At 34.7% G+C, this 22,900-nt stretch overlaps 2 protein-coding genes and 1 pseudogene across 2 annotated transcripts; all 3 read left to right on the forward strand.

Annotated features, from left to right (window-relative positions):
• The first annotated feature begins 1,834 nt into the window (after positions 1–1,834).
• Positions 1,835–8,869, forward strand: LOC126707257 (methylcrotonoyl-CoA carboxylase beta chain, mitochondrial-like). The gene is made up of 9 exons (XM_050406846.1): positions 1,835–3,194; positions 3,900–4,334; positions 4,561–4,651; positions 4,770–4,886; positions 5,281–5,522; positions 5,615–5,779; positions 6,478–6,552; positions 6,841–6,972; positions 7,088–8,869. Exons 2-9 carry the CDS (start codon positions 3,984–3,986, stop codon positions 7,181–7,183), a joined length of 1,269 nt encoding a protein of 422 aa, XP_050262803.1. The 5' UTR covers positions 1,835–3,194; positions 3,900–3,983; the 3' UTR covers positions 7,184–8,869.
• A 1,313-nt stretch (positions 8,870–10,182) lies between these two features.
• LOC126706293 (scopoletin glucosyltransferase-like) lies at positions 10,183–11,920 on the forward strand. The gene has a single exon (XM_050405696.1). The coding sequence runs from the start codon at positions 10,318–10,320 to the stop codon at positions 11,743–11,745; it is 1,428 nt and encodes a 475-aa protein (XP_050261653.1). The 5' UTR covers positions 10,183–10,317; the 3' UTR covers positions 11,746–11,920.
• A 1,496-nt stretch (positions 11,921–13,416) lies between these two features.
• On the forward strand, positions 13,417–14,928 carry LOC126705992 (scopoletin glucosyltransferase-like; annotated as a pseudogene).
• The last annotated feature ends 7,972 nt before the right edge of the window (positions 14,929–22,900 follow it).

Consider the following 22,900-nt stretch of genomic DNA (forward strand, 5'->3'; position numbering starts at 1 on the left):
AGTTAGGAAAAAAAGTGTATTTGTACAATAAGATATTTGGACTTTTTTTTCCCTCCAAAAAAAGGTATTTGTACTTTTTTTTTTTGGGTGATAGACAATTAGGTATTTGTAATGTGTTAACAAAAAAAAAAAAAAAAAGTATTTATACTAGGTACTTAGGAAATAAAAAGTTTAAGGACCCATTTCGCAGTCCAAGCCCAAGGTGTATGATCTTGGCCCAGTGAGCCCAGTACAATGAATTTGTAGAGAGTGGGTCAAAGAACTAGGCCATAGTGAGTTGGACAACAGCTAGTACTGAATTAAATGACAATCAAATACAAATAAGAGATTCTGATATTAATGGATTTACAGTCCGAGGATGTCTCACTTTTATAAATTGATCACAATTGGGTACAAGTACAATTTAAATTGCTACAATGTTCTCTCTCTATTTTTCCCATCTTTTCCTCATGGAAGGTCCCTTATATTATATAGTTCCCTTTGGATCATCTTGATCCTCCACTTGTTGGTCATCTGAGCCCTTACTTGAGTTCTTGTCTCATCAGACACCTTCTTTTGCTTTCTGTGAGTTGTCATGGCCAATGCAGCACTGTTCAAAGGTCTTCTCCACATAAATGCGGCTAGAAAAGTAACTGCAATGCATTCAATGCGGTGGTAGCAGTTTTGCTTTAGATATTTTTGGATTCCCCTCCTTCTCGTATGTTCATGATGCACGTCTCTATCAATGGAACTTCTTGGAAGGTCACCTTGACTGTTTGAATACATATTTGAGTTGTACTTATCGTATCCGAGGAGTTATTCTTCCTCAGACCGACTTCTTATTCGTATCTTGCTCATTAAATCCTGAACTTGAATCATTTATTCCCATTTGTTCCTCCTCGGACTGCTCATGCTCTTGGCCAAGGCCCAATATATAATTTAGGCCCTCAACCCTACAAAAAGTATTTGTACTATGCATAAAACTCTAACTTGAATTATGTTATGTAAGTTTTGGAAAATTAAATAAGTAATTTTTTTTAATATTTATCATTTTCTATTAAATTTCACACATGACCTCGATATTTGATCCTATATACAAAACTAATATTGAATTTGTTAGAGCTAAATTCATCCTAATTAATTTTTTCTTCATTTTTGTATGTTGAGACTGCTAGATACTTATATTGTTAAGTGAAGTTTCAAAATCAAGTTTCATTGCTCTTTACTTGAAAATTTATTTTATTCTAGTCATTATAGATAGAATTTGTTTTGAGAATACATGTAGTCAACCTAAGAATCTATAGTCAACCGTAAATAAATTTGTGGCAAAAACTTTATTGTTGTTATTTTTGTAGATAGCTTTTCTTCTATTTGTAAATATTTTTATTATAAATGTTTACTAGATATTTTTTTATTATAAATGTCTACTAGGCTATAATAAAATGTGCATCTGGATATGAAAAACTTAGAAAGAAAAAACAAATTAAGTCTCAAAAAGGATTATTGGATAAATTTATTATTAGCAATAAACAAAATATAATAAAAAATTTAAATATAAGGAAAAAGAAAGGACTCTTTTTTTTGTTGTTGTTGTATGGGACGGACCCTATAGACTACTAAAAAAATGTGCATATCCAACTTAAAAAGAGAAGAGTAAAAAAAAAAAAATTTTGACTCTCCGGAAGATCATTAGATAAATTTTTTTATTAGCAATAAACAAAATATAATAGAAAATTTAGTTATATAAACCTCACAGAATGGAATTAAAAAAAGTCCTCATTTTTGTGTCCCTTTAGGCCCCAAAATGTATATATATATAAATGTTTTAATGGGTTTATGAAAGGTTTAGGTTCTAAGGGGAGGTGAAGCAGAGGCGGTGAAGAAGAGGCGGTGAAGAGAAATAGAAGTAGGAATAAGCTTCTACCCAGAGAAAGAATTGAGCGCCTTCTTGACCCTGGTTCTTCATTCCTTGAACTTTCTCAGGATTTGTCTTTCATTTCCACTCTATTCACAATCAGATTTCTCTTTCTCTGCAAATATCTTTATACTGATTATTGCCTTTTTAGTCTTAATGGATATTATCAAAAATTACTCAAAATATTTTGGAACTTTAGGTTGTTTATGAACTGGCATTTAGTCTAGAGGCATAAAATTTTCAAACCGTGGAGGTGGTAAGTTGTTATTGGTAGATTAAAAAAAAAAAAAGTGATGTGAATGGAGATTGGTGAGTCGAGATGGAAACTAGTAAAAGCTTGTCAACTCAATTATTGTGAAAATTGTTGTGCCCGTAACGTTACTCTTTGAGTATACATAAATCTCCACGAAACTGATTAAACATAACGATTTGTGGGATTGCATTTAAACTATACTGTCTCAAGTTGAGCTCCCTGAGAATAGTCTTGATAGATGTAAGGTTGAGTGTAGGTTTGTACAACCTAAAGAGGTGATTGGGAAAAGGACCCAAGCATTTTGAGCCTAAACGGAGTTGAGAGGGAAATGAGATAACTATATAGGTATGAGTCCATTTGAAGTCAAACATAGGAAAGTCTTTTAGATCTTCTCCCACTTTCACCACATGTTAAAAAGTATCCGACCAATAAAAACATGTACACATCATGTTCATGATTGGAATCATGAGGTTAGCAAGCAATCTCAAGCAAGTGATGATCAACTAAAAAAAAGAATAGAAGCTAATTCACATTATATGGGATTTCCAGTAATGGATTATGTCATGGTTTTAGGCTTGAACGGTTTCCCCTATGAAGCCATTAGGCAACTACAAGCCTATTATGCTGGAATGCTCAAAGTGTTGACATGGGTTGGACCAAATGCATATGAAGATTTTTCATTTGATTGTGAAAGTATCTCCCCCTTTAATATTAAGGATCTGGTTACTTAAATTTTATAAAGGTTCAATAGTTATCCCATATGATACTTTCAATGAGCTTTCCCACGATCCTTTTATAAACCCTGTGACTCATTCAACTCAACCAAACCTTTTGCCAACGTGTAAAGAGCATATTAATGTTATTTTGGATTAGCAGCTTGTTTCTATCAGGGATAGGAAAAGTTGAGTGCTACCTAATTCGTTGAAAGGGAAAACTAGAGTCATATTGCACATGGATCACCAGAGATGAGCTGCTACAGTTAGACTCTAATATACTAGAATACTATCCAGGGCTATACTCAACAGGGTTTAGTCTGTCCCACCCCGGGTGAGTTGATGTAGATATGAAAATTACTGCTAATTTAATTTTGAATTTCATTAATGTAATTTTGTCATGATTGAGGTTTATGTGGGATTGTGTTTATGGTTTTTCTTATGGATGTTTCTTGGAAGCCTATTTAGAAAAAGGCTCCAGTAAAATGTAAGGGACATATGAATGAATGAAATTTAATGTGGAATTCTCCAATAATTAAGTGCTAATTCCTAGGGTCTATCCTTTTTTCCCCTATTCAATTGTCTCCCTCAAAATTTCTATTGAATTTTATCACGCAGCACACACAGCCTTTTTTTTTTTTTTTTTTTTTTTTGTTTGGTAAGAGCACACACAGCCTTATTTAGCTTTAGATATTCTCTTTTTCTCTCTCAACCAAACCAAACCCTTTGTGGGGATGGTAGTGGATTACGATGTGCGATATTGACCAGAAATAGTTGCTGCCTTTGTGGGGATGGTAGTTATGAATGAAATTTGTACAAATATCTGACACATTGATCATTAGTACAACTTAAGAACATTAATCATGTTATGTAATGTATTAGAATTAGAAATCATTCATTTTGCTCAGATTCAGAATCAGAATCATAATTCACATGTTAACTGGAAAGCAAATGTTCCATTTGTCAATTCATTGGATTTGATGCATTTTATAGTAAAATATGCAATGTCTTTCACATCTAATTGTGTTTTATCATAAAGCTTGCTGGCCATGAATTATATGAAGAAGCCTTGCCATCTGCTGGGATTATTACTGGGATAGGTCCGGTTCATGGGCGACTTTGTATGCTTGTGGCTAATGACCCGACTGTCAAGGGAGGCACTTACTATCCCATCGCCGTTAAGAAACATCTTAGGGCACAAGAGATTGCCTCTCAATGTAAATTACCATGCATATATCTCGTTGATAGTGGAGGTGCTTACCTTCGCAAGCAGGCCGATGTTTTCCCTGACAAGGATAATTTTGGTAGAATTTTCTACAATCAAGCTGTGATGTCTGCTGAAGGCATCCCCCAAATTGCACTGGTATTGGATTTCTGCACAGCTGGGGGTGCCTATATACCTGCGATGGCTGATGAAAGTGTCATGGTCAAAGGAAATGGTACTGTTTTCCTGGCAGGACCACCACTCGCTAAGGTTAGTTACAAGCCTTCTGGTGTTCCAAAATGCTTCATGGGGGGTAATTCCCATAACTGTTCCATGATTTTTTTGGTATCTTTCTATGTTATATGAAATATTATAGTGAGTTCATGTGTATGTCTGTGCTTGCTTGTCGATTGGTGTGCTTATATGTGAATGAATGAATATTACTTTGTCTATAGTTGTGTCTAAAATCTATATCTTATTTGAAAATTTTCAATAGGCTGCTACAGGAGAAGAAGTCTCTAAAGAAGATTTGGGGGGTGCTACTGTGCATTGCAAGACATCAGGAGTTTTAGATTATATTGCTCATGGTATTTACTTTTACCATTCTGCCTTTGCATCTTAAAGGCACCTCTTTTGAAAGTTACTATGATCTTCCCAGTGCTTTCTGCTTCAGTAAGAATCTTTATGCTGGCCATGCCATGTCAGTTTGCAGAGTTGTCTTGATGAGTTTCAACATCCAGAACTCAATGAGATTGTGTTTACACTTGGGGGGTGCTACTGTGCATTGCAAGACATCAGGAGTTTTAGATTATATTGCTCATGGTATTTACTTTTACCATTCTGCCTTTGCATCTTAAAGGCACCTCTTTTGAAAGTTACTATGATCTTCCCAGTGCTTTCTGCTTCAGTAAGAATCTTTATGCTGGCCATACCATGTCAGTTTGCAGAGTTGTCTTGATGAGTTTCAACATCCAGAACTCAATGAGATTGTGTTTATTCTTGTATATTTCCCGTGGCCTTGGGTTGTGCCCTTTTTCACTTTCTCAATGAGACTATCTACTTATAAAAAAATTTATAATTCTAAAATCTGTTTTCTCATGTTATTAGAATAACTCTGTGTATGTGGGTGTGCACACACTTGCGTTTAAGAAATAAGACATAAGGTACTCTTTTTTCCTTTTAGTGATCATATATGTAATTTTATGTGTTCTTGTAGATGAACTGCATGGACTTGCTCTTGGGAGGAACATCATTAAAAACTTGCACATGCCTGGGAAAGAGGGAGTGTTAAGTAGATTGGAAACTGTAAACCATGACTTTAAAGAACCATTATATGATGTAAAGGAACTTCATTCCATTGCCCCAACTGACCTTAAGCAGTCCTTTGATATACGGTCAGTCATTGCTCGCATTGTTGATGGAAGTGAATTTGATGAATTCAAGAAATTGTATGGCACTGTGAGGGCGTTTGAATCACTTAAGCTTGTTAGGCTTTTATGTGATAGCATTTGATATTTATTACTTTTGTAATTCCAATTGTGTCAATGCAGACTCTTGTAACAGGTTTTGCTAGAATTTTTGGACAGCCAGTTGGAATAATTGGAAACAATGGGATATTATTTAATGAATCTGCTCTAAAAGGAGCCCATTTCATTGAACTGTGCACTCAACGAAACATTCCTTTGGTCTTCCTTCAGAACATCACTGGATTTATGGTATGCCCCTCACTGTTAATAAAGCTTTCTAACATCTCTGTGTCATTACATTTGCAAAGAAAACAGATTGAAAAGGGGGGAACGTATGTAATCTGTGATGTGCTTGGCAATAAAGTGTAAAGTGAACTCATGCTTGACAGATTCGAGTTTAAACGAATTTTTCTCTTTGTTCACTATCGTGAACCTTGTGTATTTTTTCATGCTATTCCTTTTTCAATAAAATTTTTTCTTACCTATCAAAAAAAAGAAAGTACCAATAGAAATTCAATTTTAAAGTAAAAATGTTGGACTAGGAATTAAAAATGGACTGAGTCACACAGATCAGAACAAGGTTTTGAAGCCATACCCTAGACCTCAAATCTAAGTAACGGCAGTCTCTTCTGCTGATTAAGATTGTCGAAGTTATACATGGTTTTTGCTCAATGAAAGCTTCCCTTTTGTTCAAAATTTATTGCATGGATATTTGTAGACTCTGAAGTCTCAAAATATTGGTTCTTGATAAATTAGGTTTTTTTCTTATATCAATTTTTTATAGATGATAAGTTGAGTGAGCTTACATATTTTCTAATTCAGAGTTTCAGTTGTGAAGATTTGTTATGGTTGGAATTCCTTTTGGTTTAAACTGCCATGGTCATTAAATTTATTCCATTAAAGTTAGCAAAAGCATGGAACCTTAATGTTTAACATTTATTTAATAGGTTGGCTCAAGATCTGAGGCAAATGGAATTGCAAAATCTGGAGCGAAAATGGTTATGGCAGTTTCTTGTGCAAAGGTTGGTGTCTCTCATACTTAATTTTATTTTGGTTATTGAGTAACTTTTGAGATATACCAAGCCCCCGTATCACTGTATGAATGTTTCTTCAGGGTTGGTATTCAGTTCCTTATTTGTATAACATCATATTAACTTTATAGCTTGAAAATAATCTACTAATATGGTTCTTTTATGTAAAACTAGAAAAAGAACATCTTATCAAAAAATTAAAAAAAATTAGAAGAAGAACAAAAGAAACATATGAAACAAAAGGATTAACCTCTGCACCTTTCTCAATCAATGAATTAGGTTCCCAAAGTTACTATAATTGTTGGTGGAAGCTTCGGTGTTGGAAATTATGCAATGTGTGATCGTGCTTATAGTCCCAACTTCATGTTCCTTTGGCCAAATGCCCGAATATCTGTGATGGGTGGTGCCCAGGTAGCTTTTCACTCAACACATTCATGCATATGACTGAGATGTCAATGAGATAAAGCATAAAGATCTGCCTCCTTTTGATTTGTCAGTTACATATCATTTTGGCTTTGAATATCAGGCTGCTGGTGTGCTAGCTCAAATAGAAAAAGCAAGGGATTCAGGTAGAAGCTTCTTTTTTTTTGAAGAGAAAATGTGTAATATCATTAACACATGAAAAGGATTACAACAGGGCCTCAGCCTACAACATACAACATTCAGCCCAGACCAGAATGAAACAGAAAATCTAAGAAAGGCGGAGAAACACCTTTCCAAACACAGCTGACATTGTTACATTTTGCATATTGGGCAAGCTCATGGGCAGCCCTGTTGGAGTCCCTTTTCACATGTTGAAATGAGCAGCTCAAGAAGTTCAATTTTGTGTTTTGTATTCCTTGGATCAGGTGGCCAGATTCACCACCACAGAGGTCCTGAGAAATGGCTTGAATGACAGAGGAAGCATCAGATTCAAAGATGGCCTGCTGAACAGCCATTTCCCGAGCCAAAAGAACACCCTGCTCCATAGCAAAGAGCTCAGTCCATTCAGCCGGATAGTGCATAGGCAAAGCTTTACTAAGAGCAGCAACCACACCACCTTTAGCATCACGAATGATCACTCCCACTCCCGACACCCCCTGACCATCCAAGGATGACGCACCATCTACATTAATTTTGAAAAAACCCGGGGGAGGCGCTACCCAGCCACCCTTTGATGGTTGTATCGAGGACAAATGCATCGGGTTAGCTTCCTGGAAGTCCTCAACAACTCTCTTCGCCATTTCCCAGACTTGCAGAGGGGAAAGACCACACTCATTATGAACTGTCTGATTTCGGTTATGCCATATGGACCAGGAAATTGCAAAAAAATATTCCAATGAAACCCCATCAGAGTTTGAACAAATTTGGTGCACTAGACCTGTAAAGTCTTTTGCATTCAACAGAAAATTTAAAGGGCAGTCTTGCCAAAGCGACCACTCCGATAGAGCAAAGTCACAGGAAACTAGAGCATGTAAAAGGCTTTCTGGCTCTTCCCTACAAACAGGACAATCAAAGTCAGATTTAATACCCCTCTCCACCATCTTTAAACTCACCGGGAGCCCATCCACACAAGCTCTCCAAGAGAATATTTTGATTTTTGCAGGAAGTTTCAGCTTCCACAAATTTTTCCAAAGATAAGCATTTGAGTCTTCGGAAGAACATTCCCCGACATCAGTACCATCTTGGAGATTGGCAGCTATGTGATAAGCACTCTTGACAGTGAAAACACCCATTTTATTTCCAATCCAAATAAGATTGTCCTCCGGTAAATTCTGACTTAGAGGAATTTTCAGAATAATGTCCGCTTCAAAAGGCAAAAAGAGCGCCTGGACAGCACTAGTTTTCCACCATTTAGTCAATAATGTCCGCTTCAAAAGGCAAAAAGAGCGCCTGGACAGCACTAGTTTTCCACCATTTAGTCTCTTGATCAATGAGAGAGGAGACCATGGGAAGCTTCTTTTTGTTTGTAAGGAAAAGATGACTTATCATATTTCTCCATATACCAAGTCAGGGTCTTCTTATTTGTATTTACATGCACTTTGCATGATGTAATGCAGTGGAACAATAAGGAAGAAGAAGAAAGATTCGAGGCAAAGGTTGTGGTGGAGGCATATGAGAAAGAAGGAAGTTCTTATTACTCCACAGCAAGGCTCTGGGATGATGGCATTATTGATCCAGCTGACACAAGAAAAATCATAGGTCTTTGCATCTCTGCTTCCTTGAATTGTCCCACAGAAGATACCAGATATGGTGTATTTAGAATGTTACAAGCACTGGCGTCCAAGTGTCTAATTCATATTAATCCAGATGCATTATTTTGATACTTTGTATGCTTTTGTCTTTAAGTAATTAGGGGGAATAAACTGATTATCAAAAAAAAAAAAAGAAGGGGGGAATAAACTAAGGAGGGGGGGGGGGGGGGGGAACAGGAGAATAAATTGAAAAAAATTATGGGAAACATACTTTCCTCTCCTAGAAACGGTTAGTTTTGCGGCCAGCTCCTTTTATTTGAGTGATGCTAAATATATTAAAAATTTACTTCATAAGTTTTAAAAACTAATCTCTTATCAACCATGAAAAAAGTAATTTAATACTTATTTAGAAAAATGCTAAAGCTACTATAAAATTTATTACATGCAATTTGACTTGACAGTGAAATTACTAAAGGTACTACTAATTTTATTGCCTAACCTTTACAAACTTATGTAACAAAAAATGTAATTGAAAAATTTCAAAACACAATAAATAAATGTTTGAATTACTTTTTAGTGATCGGTGACAAATCAGTCTGGATACTATATATTGTAAATTTATAGTATTCTTAGGTTTGTTTGAGATTCACTTATTTTGTTGAAACTGAAAACTTTTTACTGAAAGTACCGTAAATAAATGTAAAAGTTAGTTGAAATGGTATAGTAGGATCTATAAATAGTACCAAAAAGTGTAGTGAGTCCATGAATAGTAATAAAAATAAGCTGTATAGTAAAATAAGCTGGCTTTTTAATTTTTATCAAATACACTTTTAGGGTCTATTTGGATACCGTTTATTTTGCTGAAAATGAAAACTTATTGTTGAAAGTACTGTAGATAAAAGTAAAAGTTAACTGAAATAGTATAGTGTGGTCTATGAATAGGTCCAAAAAGTGCAGTGGGCTCATGAATAGTAGCAAAAATAAGCTAAATAGTGAAATAATTTTTATTTTTCATTGGTATTCAAACGGAGGCTTAGCGGGTGTTTGCGAGTTGATGAAGTTGTGTTTTGCGTTTTTGGTTGGCTCCCGTGGCATTGTTCACGACCCAGCCAAACCACCAAAAACGCAGATTTCTAAGTAAATCCTTGGTCTCACAACACTATTCACAATTTAAAAATTATTTTGTTACAGTATTTTCAGTAATAAGTTTTTAATTTTCAACAAATAAGCGGTATCTAAACAGACTCTTAGCATCACTTTTTATTCATTTCTAAATAGTACTAATCACATTTATTATATTTATTATTTATCCGTTTGTAATTTTTTTCATCCAGTCAATTATGGCCAAGAAGTTAAGGGACAAACGAGTTTATGTGGTTAGAAGTGCGCAAGAACTTGTGGTGAGAATAATTGCTTTAACTTCAGCACCATGAGGAAAAATATTTTACTTCTCAAGTCCTTGCGTGGGCTAGTAGCTAGCCTACCATACACCATGTTCATATCTAACAAAGTTCTCATACCAACACTGAAAAATATAGCCTAGCCTTAACCTCTCTATTTACGCTGTTCAGGGTTTTAAGTTATGGGTAGCAAAAATCGTCAGCTTCACATATTCTTCTTCCCTTTCATGGGCCATGGCCATCTGATACCGACCATGGACATGGCCAAGCTATTCACAGCGCGAGGTTTGAAGGCAACGATTGTCACTACTCCTCGCAACGTGCCTTTATTCTCCAAAACTAGCGACATCAACATTGATATCCAAATCATCAAGTTTCCTGCTGTAGAGGCTGGTTTGCCCGAAGGATGTGAGAATATTGACTCACTCAATTCCCCAGAAATGGCTCACAATTTTCTCAAAGCCACTAAGATGCTTCAACAACCACTTGAGCAACTACTACAAGATTTCCAACCTAGTTGCCTTGTTGCCGACATGTTCTTTCCTTGGGCAACTGATGTTGCAGCTAAATTTGGTATTCCAAGGCTTGTTTTCCATGGGATCAGTTTTTTTTCTCTGTCTGTAGACCATAGTTTGAGACTATATGAACCTCACAAGAAAGTTTTTTCTGATTCTGAACCTTTTGTCCTACCGAATTTTCCGGGGGATATAAAGTTGACAAGGATGCAACTTCCCGACTTCATTAAGCATGAAGTTGAAACAGATTTTTCCAAGTTGTTGCAAGAAGTTATGGAATCAGAGTTGAGGAGCTATGGGGTAGTTGTTAACAGCTTCTTTGAGCTCGAGCCAGCTTATGCAGAGCATTACAAGAATGTTATGGGAAGAAAGGCATGGCATATAGGTCCAGTCTCACTATGCAACAAGGGTGCTGAAGATAAAACCCAAAGGGGAAAGGAAGCCTCCATTGATGAACATGAGTGTTTAAAGTGGCTTGCCACAAAGAAACCCAATTCAGTTGTTTATATTTGCTTTGGGAGTATAGCACACTTTAGTGACTCTCAGCTCATGGAGATTGCAATGGGTCTTGAGGCTTCTGGACAGCAATTCATTTGGGTTGTGAGGAAAGCCAAAAATGAGAAAGAAGAGGAAGATTGGTTACCTAAAGGATTTGAGAAAAGAATGGAAGGTAAGGGACTAATTATAAGAGGTTGGGCACCCCAAGTGTTGATCCTTGAGCATGAAGCAGTTGGAGGATTTGTGACTCATTGTGGGTGGAACTCGACCTTGGAAGGAGTGAGTGCAGGGGTACCCATGGTCACGTGGCCTATGGGTGCTGAGCAGTTTTACAATGAAAAGTTAGTGACTCAAATATTGAAAATTGGGGTTGATGTTTGTGCTCGACAATGGTCAAGAGTATTGATGGGAGATGGTATCAAGTGGGAAGCAATAGAGAAGGCAGTGAGGCAAATTATGGTTGGTGAAGAAGCAGAGGAAATGAGAGGTAGAGCCAAGGCACTTGGGAAGATGGCAAGGAGGGCTATTGAAGAAGGGGGATCATCCTATTCTGATTTGATTGCTTTAATTGAAGAATTAAGGTCGTATTGCCCTTGACATTTGGCACAAGAAATCGTGACTTCAAATCACAATTTCAGTGTAAAGAAGGTGTGTAATAACAAGTGTGTACTAATATTTTCTTTTACAAATTATCTCCCATGCTTCTTAAATGTGTGTGAAGGGAACTCTGTCAATTTTCGTTTATTATATTGATGTTGGTTGTGTCATGATAGCCAAAGTCCAATCAAATCAGTGTAATAAAAACTTTCTAATTGAAAACTAATGACCATGCTTAAATTGGATTGTATTTGGGCACAATTACCTTCTTCATGAGTCCAAATCTTTTGAAGTATTTTCTTTGCTCCACTTTATACTCCATAAATAAATTAATGTTACATATTTACCCGTCTATTACTCTCTCTCTATATATATATATATATATATATTATTTTTTAACATAAAAATAGGTAGGGAGACGATTTGAGTTGGCGTCTTTCACCTGGCATGATCATAACGACACTTTACCTGCTGAGCTGGGCTTGCGGGAGCGGGGGATCCAAATGAGTCATAACTATGCACTCAGCTTTATCGAAAATGCTAATGAGCATGAGTTGAGAGCATGAAGTTATTTCCCAGCTGTTTTCTATTGCAGGAAATAACTCTATATATGCTCTATAAAACTTTATCTTGGTTTGCGAGTGCAGTGCCTACAAAAAGCACTACTGAGAAAGTGAAAGTGTTGTTTGTGGGTATAGGTGGATGTATGTAATTAATTGCAACCTATCCCCACTGTAGGGCATCTATTTCTCTCTCCTATTCTTTTTTTCTCTCTCTCATCACGGTAGGACAATTTCTTAACTTTTCCTATTGACTAACAAGCAAGATACACGTTAGATGCATAAATTTTGCTTATTTCTCATACATGTCTAAACAATGTGATTCAGAAAGAAGGGGGGGGGGGGGGGGGGGGGGGAGAGAAGAAGGGGGAACAAACAAACTTAAACAATGTGATACAAGTTAAAAATGTTATTCTATATGTACAATTCAAATTTTTGTTGAATAAAAATGACATTTATTCATATTGGTTAACCTGGTTTGTGTCAAAAAGGGCCTCAACCTGTTTCAAAACAAAAATTGAATAGGGTCATTTAAAGTTAATTATGAATTAAGCAGATTAACACATAATTGATCTATTTATTAATTGTGTAAAAAAACTCATGATTTAACTAAACACCAACCCCCAACAAAATGATATCAATTTCTCATACCTTTTGTACAATTCCTACCTGAAGATACATTGTCATTCCAAAATCAATTAGCTAGTTTATGCTAATAATACTAGTTACTCGCATAAGTTTTCAAACCCTGGTCTGATATCGGGGAAAGCGTCCCAACTATTGCTAGCTCCAGTTGCATTGCATGCAGCATAATTTGTGGTCAACAAGGAGTAAACAAGTTAATGACACTAATTAAATGTGCATAGGTTTCATAAACAAAAAGTTAATGTGCATAGAAATGCGCAACTATACGTTGGGCAGTTGAGATTTGAGAATGCAACTTTGCATTTAACAGCGTTGGGCAGTGATTATACACTACCACTACAGTTGAGTCTCTACTTATTTATCACATGAGCCTTAGGAAGAAAGGCATTACAAGAAGGTTATAGGAAGAAATGCAAGGGGTTATAAGAAGAAAAGCATCGTGATTGTCGCTGGCTTTCAGGGTGTCATGGCTTGAGAAAGTTGTCAACTTCACATATTCTTCTTCCCTCTCACGGCCCATGGTCAACAGATACCAACCATGGACATGGCCAAGCTATTTGCAGAGCGTGGCGTGAGGGAAACCATTGTCACTACTCCTCGCAACCTGCCTTTATTCTCCAAAACTCACAGCATCAACAATGTTGATATCCAAATCATCAAGTTCCTTGCTGTAGAGGCTGGCTTGCTAGAAGGATGTGAGAATGTTGACTCACTGAATTTCCCAGACATGGTTCCAGCTATCACTAAAGCCACTCAGATGCTTTGACAACCATTCGAGCAACTAGTACAAGATCACCAACCTAGTTGCCTTGTTGCCGACATGTTCTTTCCATGGACAATTGATATTGCTGCTAAATTTGCTATTCCAAGGCTTATTTTCCACGGGACCTGTTTTTTCTCTCTTTGTGCAAACCATAGTATGGGGCTATATGAACCTTACAAGAAAGTTTCATCTGATTTTGAAGCTTTTGTCATTCCTAATTTTCCGGGGGAGATCAAGTTTACAAGGATGCAACTTCCAGACTTTACTCGCCAAGAAGTTGAAACAGACTTTTCCAAATTGTTTAAAGAAGTTATGGAATCAGAGTTGAGGAGCTATGGGGTAGTTGTTAACAACTTCTATGAGCTTGAGCTGGCTTATGCAGAGCATTACAAGAAGGTTATAGGAAGAAAGGCATGGCATATAGGTCTAGTTTCACTATGCAACAAGGAAGTTGAAGATAAAGCCAAGAGGGGAAAGGAAGCGTCCATTGATGAACATGAATGTTTGAAGTGGCTTGCTACAAGGAAACCAAATTCGGTTGTTTACGTTTGTTTTGGGAGTATAGCAAACTTCAGTGATTCTCAGCTCATGGAGATAGCAATGGGTCTTAAGGCTTCTGGACAACAATTCATTTGGTTGTGAGGAAAGGCAAAAATGAGAAAGAAGAAGAAGATTGGTTACCTAAAGGATTTGAGAATAGAATGGAAAGTAAGGGACTTGATTATAAGAGGTTGGGCACCCCAAATGTTGATTCTTGATCATGAAGCAGTTGGAGGATTTGTGACTCATTGTGGGTGGAACTCAACCTTGGAAGGAGTGAGTGCAGGGGTACCCATGGTCACATGGCCTATGGGTGCTGAGCAATTTTTCAATGAGAAGATAGTGACTCATGTACTTAAACTTGGGGTTGATGTTTGTGTTTACCAATGGACAAGTATGGTGGGAGATCGTATCAAGAGGGAAGCATTAGAGAAGGCAATGAGGCAAATTATGGTTGGTGAAGAAGCAGATGAAATGAGAGGCAGAGCCAAGACATTTGGGAAGATGGCAAGGAGGGCAACTGAAGAAGGCGGATCATCCTACTCTGATTTGAATGCTTTAATTGAAGAATTTAGTTTGCATTGCCCTTGACCTTTGATCCAAGAAATTTCCAATATGATTCTTTCATTATGTAAAAATAAAAGGGGATTTATCTTTGTTGGTATGTGTGAGTTTTACTCACTTAATTATTCTTCAATAATTGTAGGCTGTGGTCCTAATATGGTTTTTTTTTGTTAGGGTTTGTGCCCTAAAATCTAATTTATTGGCATATTATAAATAATTAAATTGTTTAATTATACGAGACTCTTTGTATATGTACTAATTGGATATTATTATATAGTCCTTGAGATGCATTGTATGTGATTTAGTTACTGAAGATATAAATTATAAGTTCCTTGTAAACTAAAAAATGTAGTTCGTAATCGGTTATGAAATTGGGCATTTCATCTGCAAAGGCTATAACATGTCATCTACGATGATTTGTTTTGATCATGGAAGTGGAAACTTTTAATTGATGTGTTGGTGTGTCTTAAGTGTGTAAGAAACATTGAACTAGATCACTGTGAGATTAATTATTCAATTAAGAACTGTCACTTAAATATTAAATCTCACAACTTCTATTCTCATAAGTTCTCAATCTTGAGAGGATTGTGAACCTGATCATGAAATGTAGATTGCTTTGATATATTAGGAGTGAGATCTAATTTAACGATCAAAATCTCAGTATGTTGGGTAATCGCATATAGTGTTGAGAGAACACATATTCTTAAGATGGAATCCATAATCTATTTCTATAGAGACACGAAATATCTCATTGAGATAAGTTTAATGGGAACTGGTTATTTAAGGTGTTGGGCCCCGCCGCTTTAGTAAAGAGTTACTAAAGTTTATATTTAATGAAATTAGATTTCATAAAAGGTAAATTACAAAGTTGGTCTCTATCCTTTACAATGTATTTCAATTTGGTCCCTAATCTTTCAGTATGGTATCAATTTAGTCTCTACCGTTATCTCTTGGATGAAATTTCCTGACATGGCAAACAGCCCAAATAAAAAATAATATTTTTTCACCTTAACAAACACCTATACAGCCATCTCAAATTTTTTATTTAAAAAACTAAACTAACTTAAACACTTTGAAACATTTTTTGAAACGCTAAACCAAGCTGGAACTTGGAAGCCCTCTCTCGCAATTTGACTGAACCAAACCTCCATGGCTAAACCTTCAATACTCTAGTTTTTTCACCAGTCTCCACTGCCACCATGGCGGTGACCTTGAACTCGTCTTCCCTAGCTTTTTTTGCTCCCTTTATTCTTACCCTTTCTCTCTCTTCACTCAAACTTGAGAAGTACTGGACTGGACCATTGCTATTGCTACTACTTTATCACTCTGTTATCATAGGTTAGCAGCAAATCAACAACACTCCTGATTTTGTAACCTTCTATTTGTTTTTATCCTCTGTTTTGTTATTATCCTAGACACGTCAAACCTGGGCTGGTTTTGTGTCTTTAAGACTTTTGTATACTCATGATTCAATTTTAATAAAAATTATATTATTTACTCAGAAAATCATTGTATCTTTTCAATCCAAGCTTGCCTAATTGAAAACAACTAATAAATTTCCATATTCAATTTAGAATATCATATTTAAAATATTCGTATTCTTGCACACAATTTTGATACAAACCTAAATTGACAAATCCCAATACCAACAAGGAATTGTTAAGCAATCCAATACAACTGAAGCGCAATTGTACACCATATGCCAATTAAAAAGCCCACAACAAAAACAAACCTAGTTACATAACCAACCACAAAACAAAAACCTGCCTTGTTTGACTGAGTTAACCCAAATTCTAATACAAACCCAAAACCTAATGCTAACAAAAAATAAGAGCAAACAACGGTGGTTCCAGCCGAGTCCTTTTTGGGTTTGAGAGGTGAGAGAATCTAGCTGGATTAACTAATCTGGGTTTGAGCAAAGAGAGAGAGAGAGAAAGGGTGGAAATAGAGGGAGTGACAAAGGGATGACATGTAACGCCCCAAAATCATAAGCAATAGAAGTCTATTTAATCTGAATAATCTATAAAAAAATTAAATAAAAGAAACTAGTAACCTAAAATCTCATCACAAATGTCTGAGCTCTAATCCACCAAAGACAAAACATCCTCAAAATAATTCTCCAGTACAATGTTTAATGCCATGAAAATAATAATAAAATCCTCAGTTCCACAAAAAAATTCGTAACTGTTGTCTTCCAAGAATCTCTATTCCAATAATTCCTCTAATGTATCTGTAAGGGGAAATAAATTGGGGGGGGGGGGGGGAGGGAGTGAGATAACTCAATAAGTGGAATTCACTAACATTGGGGTGTGGGAACAAACCTTTCAAATAAATAATTCTTACAACAAATTCATAAATTGTAACTCATCAATATTCTATCATCAAATATTTCATATATAAAAAGAAAATATCTTTATATTGTGAGCCATCATAATATATATATATATATATATATCAATACCATCATATAAACATTAGCAAAAAAATACCATCATATAAACAATTTCCTAGGCTTTTCTCATGGTCAACGTTTACGCCCTGTTGATAGAGTTGTGATGTTCCCTTTTAGGACTACAACCTTCTTTTCATCCATTTTCTTAAGGATGGCTCCTTTTGAACCTAAAAGTGCACTCCCTTGCTAAGGAGCTTCCTTTTTGGATCCTCAATAGCATACTCCTTTGCTAAGGAGCTATCAAATGTGCACTATCCCATTTTCTGGGACCGTCCCTTGCTAAGGACTAACTGTAGTATAATTGCCCCTTGCTAAAGACTAAATACAATACTGAGCTTTTAATCATGACTTGCCATAGGTTTTCAAAACATATTCAAGATTCTCACAAAAATAATCCATTCAAGATGCTCACAAAAATAATCCATTCATAATTCTAAAAAATATAAGGATATATTCTCACATTCAATTTTAAATAAATTTAGGTAGTCCTACAAGTTCTTCATAAAATGAATAGTCAATGTGCAAATCAAGCATTTATAAAATATCAATTTATAGATAGAATATCAACATATTTATTTGATATAAAATAGTTTAATAATCAACACTGTTTGGGAAAACTCCCAAAATTAGTAAACACCACTTACCTCTTATTTGCAAAAATACGAAATCAACCACCCTTGAGTCACACTAAATCAGTAGAATTAGAACCTAGCAACACCAAAGATAGGTCCATCAATACACAATTTCCTGCTTAAAAATCTGCTTTCACGCTTAAACAATTTTATCCTAGACAATACTGATATATCCAAAAATTTTCATTTATTCACTTAACTATCCAACTCACTTTCAGTCTTTCACATATTCTCATTATCTATTAATTGGCATGTTTGTACTACAACTCTATGGAACTCTAGGATTTTATTACATGTCTAGCCATCATATTGACTACTACAATTCTTAGAATACACGTAATATAACCTTGATTGATCAATCCAAACTAATGGCAGAGTCACAAGTATGGAATAGATTCAAGTAAAATAAAACTTCAATATAGGCCGAATGATGGATATCTGATCCATCTAATAATAGAAGCCATATATTATATATATCTTAGTTCATCAACCCAATGACCCATAATTCTCTTGATGCCACAAAACATAAGGAAATTGCTGGACACGTATATGGACAATGACAATGGCGGTGAATTAGTGAGACTATAAACAATTATATATAAACCACAAAGCACCCTTGTTCTAATATAATAATCTTAGCTTTATATCCATAACAGCAGCCCCTATTTTTTTCTATTAGGTACGCCAATAACAGATGCTATAAGAGTGGGAATAAAAACTAGCCATTGAGTATTCCAACCTTCCTAAGTTTAGAGTAGAAGAGAGTCGTACCTGCAGTCTCCACTCACAGCCACAGTGAAGCAAAGCAAGGTTAAATAGTGTGTTGCCGTTGAAGTAAAAAGGAAGCCTCATCAGCAAATACACGTGTAGCTTAAGAAGTAAAAGACTAGGATTTAAAAAAAAAAAAAAAAAAGGCTTATCAAGGCCCATATATTTATTTATGCCACCTCACTTGGGCTTCATATTCCATAGTATTTATCTTATTTTTAATATCTTAGGCCCAATCAATTAAATCCATTTAATTGTGGGCCTCCTTTTTAATTTACGTATAAGAATTAAATTGGTATTAAAATTATGGGGTGTTACATGACAAGTTCAAGGCCACCATTGGGAAGGTTGTGGTGAGTGGTGAAAGTATTGCATGTTCGGCCATGGAGGTATGATTCAATCAAGTTGCTAGAGATGATAAGCTTCATCTAGGTTTTAGGGTTGTTTTTAAGTTAATTTAGTTTAGTTTTATTTTTTATTATTTATTTATTTATTTTATTTAGGCCACGTGGCAGTCCATGTGGTAGTCTGGATGGCATAAAAATAATTTTTTACTAGTCGCTAACCCGTGCGATGCACGGGAAAACTATTGATAACTTCCCTAATATGAAAAAAAAAAAAAATCAATATCATGATATAATTTATATACCAAACCAATAAAATCTATCACTTACAAAGTAATAAAATCTATCACATGCACTGAGATATTGTGATAACCAAGAACTTGAGATCATATTTAAAAAATATATAACTGAAATAAGTACACTCCAATACAATTAATTACACAAATATAGTTAACTCCATACTCATTCAATCATATATCTTTCATAAATTATATTAATCATTCTTGATGTCCAAGATGTATCTAAATTCTAACATTGCCAATAAACAAAGATGCTAGACCTTAATGGGATTGAAAATGCAACATAATGCCAATTTAGACAATTGCTAAAATCATCACTTTCCACTATTGAGAGAGAGAGAGAGAGAGAGAGAGGTGGCTATTGCGTTGCATCTCTTAAGAAGAATCTACCCTCTACATTTTTTTTTTTTTTGATGTAAGTGACCCATAACAAAATAGATGTACCATATTCAGAGCACATTTGGGAGATTAAAAGTAAAGGAAAATGAACCCATCTAAAGTTTTTTGCTCTTCATCTTGATGTTGAATTTTCTAGCATCATCCATAATCAAATTTATGTACTCCTCAAAACCCTGTAAGGCATAAAAATTACCACTTGAATAAATTTACATGTATTCACTTAAAATTGTGAAAGATGCTAAAAATTAGATTGATATCAAGTTATCAACCTTTAAACCAAAATTCAACATTTTAATGGTGTACATCATTCAACAATTTTGCCATTGTTAGTTGCAACATATATCTTTTTATTTGTGACAAATATGGTGCAATTTTGGCCATCAAATTTTACTCAAAAGCCAAGATTAGACAAACAGAAAAATTACATGTTCATAAAGATTTCAAAGTTCTCAAGATGTAAATTGGATAATATCACCACTAAACTTGCTTAATATACATAACATATAGCAAAAATACTCATCATAAATGTGATTAAAAAACTCAAACAGTAAATTACAACCCTTTGCATAATATATATTTTTTAAAAAGACTATCCTTAACATTTTATCTTCAAAACATTATAACAAGGAATGTTGCAAAAATTTGGAATGATTTACCTATATATAGCTTAACCATACTTGCTACTCCATATAATTCAAATCAAGATGTTTGATTTCCCCCCCTCATCACTCAAATAGATTATCAATTAAAATTTTAAGAATAGCATTACATGCAAAACCTAGAAAAAAGCCCAACATTGAAAAGGACGAAATCAATAATTAAAAGTTTTTAAAAAACATTACCACTATCATGCAATATCCAATACAACCACTTTTAATAAGCACTATGAAAATCAAATATAAAAAAAAAATACCTAATCTACAAAAATCTGTAAAACCAAATCAAACACAAAGTCAATAATTTATCTAAAATTTTTTAATCTAGCCAAAGAATTAGACAAAGACATAACACATCCTCAGAAGCATAGACAATTGAGAGAGAAATCATCACTTCAGAATTAAATTCAATCCTAAACAATGAAAAGAACATGAGACCTAAGATTAAGATTTAAAACCCGTTTTCTTTTTCCCTTAGTCCCATTATCAACAAATCTATATTAATCATTAAATCATTAACTAATGCAAAGTTAATCAAAATTAAATAACCTAATAAAATATTTTAACATAAAAAACAAAAGGAGGATATCATACCAGACAGTCAGATGTCGTTTCCAAGCTTTTCAAAGGCTTTATACTCCTCCATCTCCACCTCTACCTCTACCTCTACCTCTACTTTTTCCACCAGTTCTACACCTAAAACACCAAAATAACCAAACCTCCTAAAATGAAGTCGCTTAATGCAATCTTTTTTAAATTAAGTCATTAAAATTACAGCAAATGACTAACAATAAGATCCTTTAGAAAACCAATTCTAAATAGTTCAAGGCTTCCAAAATTTGAGACTTTCAAGTTTCTTCTAGATTAGATAACTATAAGTTAGGCTGATTATACTCTTTTGGTAGTATTGCCTGGCAGATCTACTGTTCAAACATTACAGTGGTTCCAAATCAACCCTTCAATATTCTATCATCAAAGTGGAATTTGGTTGGTAGCTTCTAAAATAATTTGATTTGCAAAGGAGGCCACCTACCATTATTTGGGTATCTTTCAAAGACAGAAATCAGTCAAGAGCATTTATGAATATAATAAGTCTAGATGATAATTTAGTGTTATAACAATAGGGGAAGTGGCAGCATAAATAACATCCAAATGCATCTTATAGGGAGTAACAATTAGCATAGCTACTCCTTTTGGAATTTGGATCAAACATATCTTTACAGCTCTCCAAACCATTTTAAATCATAATCATATCATTGAAAAAATTATAATACTATAAGAAGAAACTCAAGTTGTTATACTTACACACCCAATGGTATTAGGCCACTCATTGATATAGGATCCAAATACCATAGACAGATAAAAAAGAAACAAATATAGCTCAAAATATCAATGTAATAACAAATTTGTGAAAAATAAAAATTATGCAGTAAACAAAAAAAGAAAAAAAGAAAAAAGAAAAAAAAGAGAAGCAAGATGCTTATCCACAAATCTATTGGATTGAATAATCTGCAGAAAAGATAAGCAATGAAAATTAAATAGAATATCATAGGGCATAGACATATCTTAATAGAAAGATCATAAAGAAAACGGTTATTAGAAGAAAAAAAATAATAATAGCAAAGCTATAGTTCATTGCTTTCTTAAATCTCTACCTAAAAAAATATCAACCAAAACCTATAAAGTAATCCACAATTGGCAAATTAACAAATCAAAACTCACTCTTTTTTTGGATAGGTAATCAAAGATTTATTGCATAAAAAAGGATATCATGTTCACAACAGTGAACACTCTGAACATTAACAAAGCAAAACTCACAGTTCGCCAACGTATCTAAAAAACCCCTTCACAACTGATTGTGCTTCAATTTACTTTTGCTTCATTGTTTTTTTCCTCAACGCCCAAATAGATGCTTAATTAAAATTTTGAGAATATAATCCAACATGCCAAACCCAGCCTTTACAGTGGAACTTTAAACAAAGGAATAACTCAATGTGTGGCTTTTTGAAAGGCCACACATTTATAAACAACTATTACTTATCTAACTCTTTCATGAGAACCTCTATTTTTAATAAGATCATCAAGTGACATATCCAATACAGTAGCCATAAAGTCAGTAGCCAAACTAATAGTCTTCGAGAGAGAAATGTGAACCTGTGAAAGGAAAGAAATGAGAATAATTATTAACAATGTTACTATAAAAAATTAGGCACCCGAGGATTGAAGTGTAATGTGTGTGTATACTACCAAGACACAAAGAAAACGAAGGCAACAACACAAATCACTTCACTACCATTTCATTACACATATCCAATATTCATCATTTACACACCATGAATATTGAAGTTTCAAGGGAATCATCACAATAATAGATTAGCGTGAACTAGATAGACCAATTTCATTACTGATTCATGTGCCTGTTAAAGTCTATTTATTAACCATGGTGGATCATAAATCCCATTCACCTCAAGATTTTTAATGAGATCCCACCCATCTACGGTAGGTTATTCCAACTTCTTACTGAGTCCATCCC

This window comes from Quercus robur, chromosome 11, assembly GCF_932294415.1.
Source record: "Quercus robur chromosome 11, dhQueRobu3.1, whole genome shotgun sequence".
Lineage (NCBI taxonomy): Eukaryota > Viridiplantae > Streptophyta > Magnoliopsida > Fagales > Fagaceae > Quercus > Quercus robur.